This window comes from Salmo salar, chromosome ssa23, assembly GCF_905237065.1.
Source record: "Salmo salar chromosome ssa23, Ssal_v3.1, whole genome shotgun sequence".
NCBI lineage: Eukaryota > Metazoa > Chordata > Actinopteri > Salmoniformes > Salmonidae > Salmo > Salmo salar.
In genome coordinates, this window is record NC_059464.1 from 15423567 (window position 1) to 15436791 (window position 13225).

General features: G+C 44.6%; 1 protein-coding gene across 20 annotated transcripts in view; it reads right to left on the bottom strand.

Moving 5' to 3' along the window:
* Positions 1 to 662: 662 nt before the first annotated feature.
* Positions 663 to 13225, bottom strand: part of LOC106584181 (receptor-type tyrosine-protein phosphatase F) — a 423412-nt gene continuing 410849 nt past the window's right edge. For all 20 annotated transcript variants that reach the window (XM_045706048.1, XM_045706041.1, XM_045706047.1 and 17 more), the window contains 9 exons: positions 11360 to 11479; positions 10986 to 11140; positions 9984 to 10269; positions 8000 to 8178; positions 4899 to 5025; positions 4657 to 4782; positions 4125 to 4279; positions 3904 to 4039; positions 663 to 1303 (listed from right to left, as the gene is read on the bottom strand). In XM_045706048.1, coding sequence (XP_045562004.1) covers positions 1235 to 1303; positions 3904 to 4039; positions 4125 to 4279; positions 4657 to 4782; positions 4899 to 5025; positions 8000 to 8178; positions 9984 to 10269; positions 10986 to 11140; positions 11360 to 11479 — 1353 coding nt within the window. In that variant the 3' untranslated portion in view covers positions 663 to 1234. The remainder of the gene's footprint in view (positions 1304 to 3903; positions 4040 to 4124; positions 4280 to 4656; positions 4783 to 4898; positions 5026 to 7999; positions 8179 to 9983; positions 10270 to 10985; positions 11141 to 11359; positions 11480 to 13225) is intronic.

The window sequence follows — 13225 nt, forward strand, 5'->3', positions numbered from 1 at the left end:
CAAAGCTTCACCTTCCAACAGGACAACGACTTTCAGTAAACAGTCAAGACAACGCAGGAGTGGCTTCGGAACAAGTCTCTGAATGTCCTTGAATCTGCAGAGAAGAATGGGAGAAACTCCCCAAATACAGGTGTGCCAAGCTTGTAGTGTCATACCCAAGAAGACTCGAGGCTGTAATTGCTGCCAAAGGTGCTTCAACAAAGTACTTAGTAAAGGGTCTGAATACTTATTTAAATGGTCGGTTTCTGTTTTTTATATATATTTGCAAACATATTCTACAAACCTGTTTTTGCTTTGTCATTATGAGGTATCGTGTGTAGAGTGATGGGGGGAAAAAAACCATTTATTCCATTCTAGAATAAGGCTGTAACGTAACAAAATGTGGAAAAAGTAAAGGGGTCTGAATACTTTCCAAATGCACTGTATAAAGGTTTATTTTATAGTAGTCCACTAACTCTGGTGTATGTGTTTGATCTCTTTTTGTGGAGATGGCTAGTCGTTTTGTAAAGTACCAGGAAGTGAAAAGGCGTATAAAAGATTGTCCCCCATATACCACTGAATAGGACCAGAGAATAGCGAACTTTAGAATATTATAATTATGGTAAAAAATAAAATTATTATTAGCAGCTCTGAGTATGCATACGTCTCCAGTATTAATAATAACTCGGAGCATGTTAAAAATTCATGTCCCTTGTGCAAAAAAAGACAAGTAATTAATTTAAAATGAGACAGGTTAAGACATACAATAACCAGAGTAGAAATGATTAGAAAATAAATTCAAAATAATAATAATAATAATCACATACTTATAATGGGTAATAATATTGATATTGATGCATAATAAAAGCAGAAAAATAACCATTGCTATATCAGCAGTAGTAGGTGGCAGAAATAGTGATTTTATGGTGTGTGCATTACGTATAGAGACGTCAGCATGAAGCACACTGAAGCGTTTAGATAATTTTTTGGGGAGTAGATTTTAGTAGTGGAAGGTTTTAAAGCAGGTTTATTATGCCAGTCAGGAGTCCAGGAGTACTGCTCCACCTGATTGAAGGTCGCCCAGTCAGACTTGTGCTCTCTCCCTCTCCTCCTCACCCCTCTCCACTCTTCCTCCCCCCTCTCCCTTCTCCCCTCAGGCTGTTTCTGGACTTTGTCAGCAGGGTGTATATGGCTCAGAAGGGACACACTGGCGGCGCTCCGGAACCCCAGGATTCCCAGTGCATTCTGAGACTGATTATGTTGCATAGTGGTCAAAGCTGCCAAGGTACTCCAGAGCTGCCCTGTAGCACAACTGGTACTGGTCCTGGGAGGGAAACAAAGAGGGGCAGAGCAGTGTCAGTCAAGAGAGTTATCTACAATCACGAATAGAGCCACTTTACCCCGACCTACATGTACAAATTACCTCGACTAACTTGCACCACCGCACATTGACTCGGTACCAGTACCCCCTGTATATAGCCTCGTTATTGTTATTTTGTTGTGTTACTTTTTATATTAGTTAATTTAGTAAATATTTTCTTAACTCTATTTCATGAACTGCATTGTTGGTTAAGGGCTCCTAAGTAAGCATTTCACGGTAAGGTCTACACCTGTTGTATTCGGAGCATGTGACAAATAACATTTGTTTTGATTTAATAGTTCTGCATTTGCCTAGGAGAGTATTTGTAACAATATGGTGAAATAACTACACTTTATTAATCTAACCTGTCACGACTTCCGCCGGAGTCGGTCACTCTCCTTGTTCGAGCGACGTTCGGCGGTCGACATCACCGGCCTTCTAGCCATCACCGATCCACTTTTCATTTTCCATTTGTTTTGTCTTTGTTTTTTTACACACCTGGTTTCAATTCCCCCATTACATGTTAATTATTTAACCCTCTGGTTTCCCCCATGTTTGTGTGCGTGTTTGTTTTATTGTAAGGCTGTATCTGACAGCTGGTATATTGTTACCGGGTTTTGTTATTACGCCTGTTTATGTCGTGGTACCGGTATTTTTCCAGCACCATAGTATTGTGTTTATACTGGTATTTTCTTGAATTAAAATACCTTGTCCACGCATCTCAGCTCTCCTGCGCCTGACTCCTTTCACCAGTTACCCACAGCCTTGACATAACCCCACATCCCAGTTTCCTCCCGATATCCGCCTACCTTCCTCTAACATTATGGCACAGTATCATGACAGGACATCACACAATATACAGTATCTCACAAAAGTGAGTACACCCCTCACATTTGAGTATATCTTTTCATGTGACAACACTGAAGAAATGACACTTTGCTACAATGTAAAGTAGTCAGTGTACAGCTTGTATAACAGTGTAAATTTGCTGTCCCCTCAAAATAACACACAGCCATTAATGTCTAAACCGCTGGCAACAAAGGTGAGTACACCCCTAAGTGAAAATGTCCAAATTGGGCCCAATTAGCCATTTTCCCTCCACGGTGTCATGTCACTCGTTAGTGTTACAAGGTCTCAGGTGTGAATGGGGAGCAGGTGTGTTAAATTTGGTGTCATCACTCTCACACTACCTCATACTGACTGGTCACTGGAAGTTCAACATGGCACCTCATGGCAAAGAACTCTCTGAAGATCAAAAAAAAAGAATTGTTGCTCTACATAAAGATGGCCTGGGCTATAAGAAGATTGCCAAGACCCTGAAACTGAGCTGCAGCACGGTGGCCAAGACCATGCAGCGGTTTAACAGGACAGGTTCCACTCAGAACAGGCCTCGCCATGGTCGACCAAAGAAGTTGAGTGCACGTGCTCAGCGTCATATACCGAGGTTGTCTTTGGGAAATAGACGTATGAGTGCTGCCAGCATTGCTGCAGAGGTTGAAGGGGTGGGGGGTCAGCCTGTCAGTGCTCAGACCATACGCCGCACACTTCATCAAATTGGTCTGCATGGCTGTCGTCCCAGAAGGAAGCCTCTTCTAAAGATGATGCACAAGAAAGCCCGCAAACAGTTTTCTGAAGACAAGCAGACCAAGGACATGGATTACTGGAACCATGTCCTGTGGTCTGATGAGACCAAGATAAACTTATTTGGTTCAGATGGTGTCAAGCGTGTGTGGAGGCAACCAGGTGAGGAGTACAAAGACAAGTGTGTCTTGCCTACAGTCAAGCATGGTGGTGGGAGTGTCATGGTCTGGGGCTGCATGAGTGCTGCCGGCACTGGGGAGCTACAGTTCATTGAGGGAACCATGAACGCCAACATGTACTGTGACATACTGAAGCAGAGCATGATCCCCTCCCTTCGGAGACTGGGCCACAGGGCAGTATTCCAACATGATAACGACCCCAAACACACCTTCAAGACGACCACTGCCTTGCTAAAGAAGCTGAGGGTATAGGTGATGGACTGGCCAAGCATGTCTCCAGACCTAAACTCTATTGAGTATCTGTGGGGCATCCTCAAACGGAAGGTGGAGGAGTGCAAGGTCTCTAACATCCACCAGCTCTGTGATGTCGTAATTGAGGAGTGGAAGAGGACTCCAGTGGCAACCTGTGAAGCTCTGATGAACTCCATGCCCAAGAGGGTTAAGGCAGTGTTGGAAAATGATGGTGGCCACACAAAATAGACATTAATGGCTGTGTGTTGTGTTATTTTGAGGGGACAGCAAATTTACACTGTTATGCAAGCTGTACACTCACTACTTTATTTTGTAGCAAAGTGTCATTTCTTCAGTGTTGTCATGAAAAGATATACTCAAATATTTACAAAAATGTGAGGGGTGTACTCACTTTCGTGAGATACTGTAAATCTGATTTGTAAAAAAAACTATTGTTTCAACTGAATCCTTGTTTGCTTAGTCACCTGCCTCTATCCAAGAGCTTCTATATAGTCCTATCCCCTCTCTAACCAGTCTATCCAAATATACTGTAGCGTTGTGACTGCATTGTACCTCTGTCTGCACCATGGCAGGTCTCTGGGTCCTCAGTGTTTTGGCGGTATGGAAGATGTCCACCACCCCCTCGTACCTCATCCTCTCCAGCACGATACTCAGGGTGATGAACACACCAGTCCGCCCAACACCAGCACTGTGGGGGAGCAAAGAGAGGGTTATACACAGTAGATATGCACACACACACACACACAATGGTAATTGTCATTGGTTTCCCTTACCTGCAGTGCACAGAGATGGGTCCATCCTGTCCGAACTGTTCCTTGGTTTTATGCACTTGGCCAATGAAGTCAATAAAGCCCTCTCCAGTTTTTGGCACCCCTTGTTCTGGCCAATCAGTGAACTGGAACTGACGAATGGTCCTAGACTGGCCATCCTTAGAGGTGGTGAGTAATGGATGATGGGCATAAAGTGAGTATTTTCTTTAAGCCTTATTATTAGACATTATAAAGGCTCATACATGCTTATACCACTACATAAAGCATTATACCCACAGAATTTGAGTAATGTTACCAGTATTGTTTTAGTGTGTTCTCAAGCTACAATTGTCTTTGCTGTAACATGCAGAATCTATTTCTATACACAGAACATCAGAACATAACCACAGTGCAGAGATAATTATGTGTTCAAACAATTCACTCGGAAAATATGCTTAGCGTACAGCTATGTACAACAATTGCATAGAGCAGAGCGAGATGTACGTCGCTAGGGAGAAGAGGGAGGATGGATGGAGAGATGGAGAGATGGACTTACCCTGGCGTCTGTGACCTTGAACTCTCGGAGGATGTACTGGGGCATGTTGTACTCAGCCATGGGGTCCACTACAAAGTACTGGTACCTGGCAGAGCGCTCAGCAGGCCAGTACTGATGGCACTTTTCCTAAGAAACAGACAACAATGACAGAACTGTCATATCAACAATACCATCCATTAGTGTGTGTCCATGCATGTGTGTGCGTGTATTACCAGTGTATGTACAGTATCTATGCCACTCACCCGTCCCATCTCTCTGAGTTTGGTGAGCATGACGACGATGGTAGAGTTGTGTTCCCACAGCATCCTCCAGAAGTCCTCTGTGGTCTCTGCTAGCGGGCCCTGGGTGGCTATGTAGGCCTTCTGTTGCCTGAGAGACACGGGACACAAGTTACGTCAGGATACAGGAAATGCCATGACACAGGGAGTCAGGATAACATCATAACTACAAAGGATATAAGGTACACTTCAATACATCCCCATAGACCTAGAGTATCCACGTTGAGCCCTGTGTGGTCCTACTGTGATCTGAGAGGCCCTTGTGCTGATAATGGGGTCTGGGCTTGGTGTATTTTCATTATGTTATGCTGCTGACAAATTAAGTTCCTATTCCCCTTCAAGGCAGTGAGAACCGCAGCGTTGCAGCTGGGGTCCAGTTCCACTAGATCAACAGTAGAGGGCAATGTGAAGCTGTAGGAGTAGTGGCGTTAATGTGATTACGTTTCTGTCAGGAATCCCGACAAACATGTGAGAATCCTCCCAAGACGCATACATTCGTACGGCCAGACACACACACACACACACTGCAGGAAATGACTGACCATGAGATTAAAGCAGCTATATGGTCTGCTCCTCCATGTTATAGGCTACAGCAGGATACATTAAAGCCATACATCATTGCTTATACAACCATACAGAGACAGACAGTGCTTTCTATATGAGGCATGAACTACAGTACAAGGTGCTGCTGGAATTGTGAGTTCTATCTATCTAAGGTGCTGCTGGAATTGTGAGTTCTACTTATCTTTGCTCTTACTTTCTGAGTAATAACTAAGACCAGCCTCAGCACAATGTTCAAAGGGTCTCTAACATCTGATAGGTTTGACTGACACATGGATATTCAGTTTCTTCAGCTGAATTATTGGATTCTGAGTGTTCTGACATAGCAATAGCAATAAAGAAATTAACAGGCATGCATAGAGATCCTTGCTCTACCAAGACAGTGCTTGGTATGTATGTAATGTCTGGTGTGCACAACTTCAGTGACTTACATCATTATGTCAGTGGCATAGCTGGCAATAGACTAGATAGTTTGAATTACCACCCCAGGATATCAGAAACTTAACCAGAATGACATCATCATTGCATCATCATCATTATCCTCCCCTTCTTCACTTAAGACATTCTAATCCCCTCTGGCACTTTAAAGATGTGATGCCTACCTGCCTCCCGCGAAATAGAATACTAACACCTCGAATGAGTCCCAAATGGCACCCTATTCCCTATATAGTGCTCTACTTTTGATTAAAAGTGCACTATATAGGGAATAGGGTGCCATTTGGGACGCAGGCTAACACCTCTCTGTCTTAATTCACTCTTAATTACCGCTACATGAACTAAAGATGAATTACTTCTACCTTCCTTGTCTCCCTCCTCCTCTCTTCTTTCCCTACTCTCCCTCAGGTGGGGCAGCCCCAGGGACTTTATTAGGCACAGAGGAGGTGTTTGCTTGCTTGCTTGCTATTGTGTGTGTGTGTGGATGAGGAAATCCAAACAGAAAACACTCAACAAATCCTCCAAAAAGGAGGAAAGCTCCTATTCATTCAGACATTCACTCATTAGCGTGTTGTAGCATTGTAGATTATTGCCAATTACAGTGTTTACACTTCCATAAAGGAGACTCTCTATGGGACCACTCTGATTAGGTATTAATTTGATATGGGACAATACCTGAACAGAAGCCGCCAAGCACCTCACACACACTTTCACACTCAAGCATACACACTCACGCACACAGGGATTGGCAAAAATCACAAAGAACAATTACAAAATACCCTAAAGACCAACATATCAAAATAAATTACAACATACGTTTGCAAAGCATTGTATTTCTTTAAAAATACAAAAATACATTAGCAAGTCGACCCCTTAAAAACATCACTCTCAGTAATGGTTACAGAGACTTTTTACTTGCTATAACTGCGATATGTGTTTTTTATTGACCTTAGTTGAATGCACAGCCTGTAAGACTCTCTACATAAGAACGTCTCCTAGGGTCCCCCTGGTTGCGCATTCTGCTAAATGACCAAACTGTAAATGTGAAATGAACAACTGCAAAGCACACTGGATTTTTTATTGGACTCCTTTTAGGGGCAGAGCTCATTAGAATAATACTCAGCATGCTTTAGAAGTGTTCATTTTTATATCTACATTTACAATTTGGTCATTTAACAGACACGCTTATCACGCCATAGTGCCATCGGACTTCTGATACCAATGCAAGCTGAAAGGGAGCCACAAAGTTGTGAACCGCTATAAAAAAAAAATGGTATTGAAAAGTATTTTTGTATTTTGAAAATACCAATTACAGCTCTTGAAAGTATCTCGTTACAAAAAACATTGGATTGTAGTTCAGGCAAATAAAATTGTAAATACAAAATACGTATTTCAAATACATTCAACAGAAATAGTGCCCATCTCTGCGCACACATTAATGCTCACTTGCACGTACACACCCAGCTGTATATTATGGAATTCTCAAAACCTTCCCATCCATCTCAGTAAGAACAACAGGTGCTTCATTTCACTGTTATTATTCCAAATATCAACAAATGTCTTTAAAAGAGTGTTTCCCATACAGTAAAGGAATGTGGGAATCAGCGGACAAGAACAGAGTAATCACAATAAGTCATAATTTTATTCCTCTTCCAGGAGTAGTTTGTCACCTGTCACAAACAGACTATTTATTTACCACAGGAGAAATGCGGCAAGGAATGGACAGTACTGCCACTATGACCAATTTGCCCTGACAACAGACACAACAAGGAAGAGAGACAGGAAAACACTGGTCTCCATGTCACACCATAATCCACTGCTGTCAGCCGCTGCAGGAAAGGTCCACCTCCTTGCTCATTAGAGGAGCTGTCTGCAGGATGGATTCAGTCTTCTCCATTTCTATTTAATCTATTCTCACCATCCCCCATCTCACTTATTCTAGTCTTTAGAATATTTCATGTCTCATTTTCACAGTTTGAATCTCCTCTCCTCTCTTTCTCTGCCCTCCCCCCTCTCCTCCTCTCCTCTCCTCCCTCCTTCTCTCCTCTCCTCATCTCCCTCTCTCTCACCTGTATCCATCGATGAAGCTGGCGTTAATGTAGTCGGAGCCCTCCACACCTCTGATAGGCTGCAGATACACGCGGGTGGACTCAAAAGGCATGATATTCACTAGCCGGTTCTTGAACTTGTTGCAGGGGAGGTTGGCACTGATGAATCTTGAGGTATGTGCTTTAGAGTTGGACAGTTTCTGGAGAAGGAAGGGAAGAGGAATGGACAGATTTAAGATACAATCTGGGATGATTTTTTTTGCAAAATGGCAGCGCCTCCACTTGTTTTGGTATACTGTTGAGGGATGCATGGATGGATGCATGGATTAAAAACATGGCTCAGATTAAAGAACTGTGTGCTACTGTAGAGAAACACCAACCCTTACCCTTATAATTACTGGAATGGAGTGCACCCATGGGGTGCAGTCAAATTGCCTCTAACCCGACGACGACTGTTGCCACAGCTTTTCCCTGACGCCCACCTTCCTTCCTTCAAAGTTGTAAAGCCGGGGATCCCAGCCAGCCTAGCGCTGCTGTGTATGGGCAGGGATTTTGGAGGGCATAGGGGCTAACACTATTATTGATGCATGAAAATGATGAGCTTTGAGTCAAGCCCCTTTGTTCTCCATCTTCAAACAACTGCCTGCTGACACTGGCAACGCCGAGCTCTCTCTCTCTCTCTCTCTCTCTCTCTCTCTCTCTCTCTCTCTCTCTCCTTTAAACTCATCCTAAGTGTCGACGCCACAGCCACATACGGAGACATCAGGGAGTCGAAAACAAATACTCACACAACATTTGAGACGGCTGTTAAGAGAGATGCACAGGCCTACATGTCAAAGTTATGGAATAGCAAACCAAAACCAAACTTTTAAAATGTAAAAGCATTTTCTCCCAGATGAGAGGGGGATAGAGTATTTATATTTTTGCTGGCTTTGCTGACAGGGTCCTCTTAATGTGATTCTCCGTCAGTAGCAAAAAACCAAAGTGTAAATTTCAGACCTTGCTTGTGAAACAAATTTGCGAGTGGTACTGAGCATCAAAACCTAATTATACTCGCTGCGGATTTACAATCATCCTGCTTGCTAAACAAGTTTGACCCACATCATTTTGGTTGTGGTGGTGAGTCCCCCAGAAGGAGGCTGGTTAGAGCAGTTTTGTTTTCCTACAGCGGGAAGCTGTGAGTGTGTGCACCCCAAATGGCACCCTAATCCCGACATAGCGCACTACTCAGAGCCCTATGGGTCCTGGTCAAAAATAGTGCACTATATAGGGAATAGGGTACCATTTGGGATGCAGAGAGTGAGTATCTGAGGGGGACCAATACAGTCGCTGGAGCCCAGTGGTATAGGCCCAATCCCAGGATGCATCAGCTCTCCAACCCACTGAGGCTTTATCTACAGGCTGTCAGCCGGTCAGCCTGCCCCAACACTCCTCCCTCACTAGATCACTCTCTTTCTCTCCATCCCCCGAGCCTCTCTCTTCTCTTCCTCCCTTCCTCGTTCTCAGTCTCTCATCCCCAGTCCAGAAGATTAGCCTCTGAAACAGAACACCCCTCTTAAGAGTTAGTGTGAGGGTGAGGAAAATTCCTCCTCCTCATTCTCCTCCTCCTTTTCTTCTCCCACTCCTTGTTCCAAACACACTAAGACATTAACTTCCTGCCCCCACTGCATCGTACACACTGAAACAACAACAACTCTACTGTTGTTTCATAACTAAATGCCCCAGTTAGTAACTTTACCAATTATGTAGTCATGTCACTTAAACTCAAGCATAACCAGTCAATTCCCAAGTCCCTAGCATTCGAGTCTGATTTCAAGGTTGCCCTCCAACAATCTTTCAAGTTAAGTTCATAACATAGAACTGAATTGTAATGTACAAGGAGAGAGGCTGTTGCCACACTGTTTGCGCTGTCCTTCTAACTGCTATGGTCATTGTTTCCATCTGGGACCAGGCTACAAAGCAGGGCTGTTACCTTATTCTCAAACTCCATGTTTTGTTACTCTACCTTGAACTCTAGCTCCATGGCGGAAACGGTGCCTCCGGGCGTGACCTGGGTGAGTTTCTGGATGTGTGCGTACAGGTTGCGTGCAGGGACCTCTGTGTTACCGCAGGTGGCTGCCTCTAGCAGGGCCTCGTGGATGAAGATGTACTGGTCCTCCGTCTGCACCATGTAGTTCCTCTGAGCTCTCATACACGTCACATGACCGTATATATCCACAGACTTCTCATGCTTCATACGCTCCAGCATGGCTTCGATCACGATGAAGCAACCGGTCCGCCCTACACCAGCACTGTGGGGACAGACAGGGCACTGTAACTATATAGCCATGTATAGTACACTGACAGGAACAAATGAAATAAAAAGAATGTGTCACATGCACCAAATACAACTGGTGTAGACTTTACGGTGAAGTGCTCGCTTATGAGCCCTTCCCAACGATGCAGAGTTTCAAAATAATGAAAATAATAATACAACATTTAAAAAAATAAATACACAAGAATGGAGCTATGCAGTATACAGGGAGTACCAGTACCAGATCAATGTGCAGAGGTACAAGGTATTTGAGGTATATATGTAAATGAAGGACGTGTAAAGTGACTAGGCATCAGGATAGATAATCATAAGAGTAAAATAAGGAACAGCAGCAAGTTATGTGTGTAAAAGTGTGTGTGTGTGTGTAATGTGTATGTTTGTGTTGTGTCGGTATGCGTGTGTGCGTGTGTGCGTGTGCGCGCGTGTGTGTGTGTGTGTGTGTGTGTGTGTGTGTGTGTGTGTGTGTGTGTGTGTGTGTGTGTGTGTGTGTGTGTGTGTGTGTGTGTGTGTGTGTGTGGGTGGCTTTTGTGTGGGAAAAGTCACATATCTGTGAGATGGTTCTGGCTTAGGCTTATTTCCACCAGCGGAAAGAGCCTCAACAGCGCAACTTCAGTGAACCCTGTTCCCGGGCAGTTTTATTGACTTCATTCCAGATGTTCGCAGTGAAGGGGATGTGTCCGAGATGGGGGTTACCTGCAGTGGACCACCATGGGCCCTGCGTCTGTCGGGTTGCAGGCCTTGACCCTGCGCAGGAAGGCCAGGGTGGGGGTAGGGTACTCAGGCACTCCATGGTCTGGCCAGGCCATGAACTGGAACTGACGAACCTCTCTCTTCTCACTGGAGCCATTCTGGTAGAGCAACGTATCAGAACACCACAAACGCACACTGGTGGCCACATTCTGGGTAGTCTCTATGACAAACATTTATATTTACAACACCGAGTTAGCTAGTAAGAGATTTGATAAAAGCTCGAGAATACATTCCGGGATCATTGCCCTCCAGCTGGTCGAGAGCTGGTCACTCTTGGACTAAAATACATACTATACCTCTACATGTATGGCTCTTACCTTATAGAGGGTGAAGGTGCGTACGCTATAGGTAGCCAGCTCCACAGTGTCCAACATGGTCACCTGGATCATCCCATAGGTCTCTGTACCCCGACTGGGCCAGTACTGGTCACACTTCACCTGTACACACACAGGCAAAGAACAATAAAGTTCAGCCTTAGTGTAGAATAGTGTTACTGACACTGCGGTTACAGTAAAGGGACAGTGCCAAGGACTAGGGGTGAGAGGATGAGAGGAGGATGAGAGGGATGGAGGATGAGAGGAGGATGAGAGGGATGGAGGAAGAGAGGAGAGACTTCCACTCGCAGACACTGAACAATGAAGATCTCTGAGCATAGCTTTAGCATGAGAGCATTGACACAGAGTTACAGTAGGTTGATAGGACAGGGACTAAAGCTGCCTAAGGGGCCTAGTGTTTTGGTGAAATGGGACAGGGACTGAGAGGGTCAGTGTTATAGGACAAGGACTGAGAGGGTTAGTGTTATGGGAGAGGGACTGAGGCTAAGTGAAGGATGACAGCTTGAACTGCTTCTGCTCCACTGTGTCATTCATGTCCTGGAGGGAGAGAAAGGGATAGAGGGAGAGAAGGAGAGAGAAAGAGGGGAGAGAGTGAAAGCAGAGAGAGATTGCCAGCTGGGGTTCAGGGGCCCATCTCTAGGGGAATCTAGGCCCAGGGACCCTAGCCAGCATGACTGGTGCCTCTCTTCTCCTCCAGACCTCTATGTCAAAGGGACATTAGTCAGGGCTTTGTGATTGGACAGCAGCCTGGTGCTCCAGGGTCATTGGTCAGGGCATTGTGAGGGGGCATTTTGATTGGACAGTCTGGTGGACAGTAGGGTCACCACCTGGACACATTCCACTGAACATCACAGACGCACACAGCCAAGAGCTAACTGGTACATTTCTTCCAAACACAGACCATGTACACAGATAATAATATTTCTTTTTTCATTTTACTGGTGTTTTATGTTGATCTGTTTTACAGGAACATTTCCCCACATCCACCCAGACTAGTGCCAGTTGGAAATGGCTGCTGTCCCTAACATTACTGAAGGTAGGTACTGTGCTCTGGTTGTTCATAGTGAAGGGGGTGTCACTGCGTCTCAGCCATCCCCATGTCAGTCGCTACGGACAGTCACATAAATTCCTCTGGTGTGTTCTCTTTCAGGTACTCCCCTCCCGTTCATTTCCTCTCTAGTGAGACTGATAGTAAGGGGTGAAAATTGTCATCTCTAGATGGAATACAGCTTTTGTTAAATTGACGTCAAAAGTTGAATTATTTAGCATTATAGCTAAGCCTAAACCTTTTCCTAACCTTAACCTAATTCTCCTAACCTGCTACGTTCATTCTCCTAACCTGCTGCATAAATTCTCCTAAATCTGCTACAAAAGTCAATTTTGACAAAAGCTGTATTCCTTTTAGACAAAACCGGTGAAAATGGAGGTTATCAGAGGACACAGCGGTGGGGTTGGGATATTACCAGCAGACACCTTGCTGTGGTGATGATGACACACAGGGGCCAAGATTCAAAGGTGAAAGGTAATTGAATGATGAGTTGACCCTGGGGCCAGAGAGACAGGTGTGATGTTAAGTTTGGCAGGAAGCTGTGACACTATGGGATGACCTTTAGGTACAGAGTTATTAATCCTGCTAGAGAAAGTAGGTGTGTGTTAGTGTGTGTGTGTGTGTGTGTGTGTGTGTGTGTGTGTGTGTGTGTGTGTGTGTGTGTGTGTGTGTGTGTGTGTGTGTGTGTGTGTGTGTGTGTGTGTGTGTGTGTGTGTGTGTGTGTGTGTGTGTGTCTGTCTGTCTTGCTGCCATCATGCAGTCAAAGTGTCAGTTATTTACAGAGTCTATTCAAATACCTC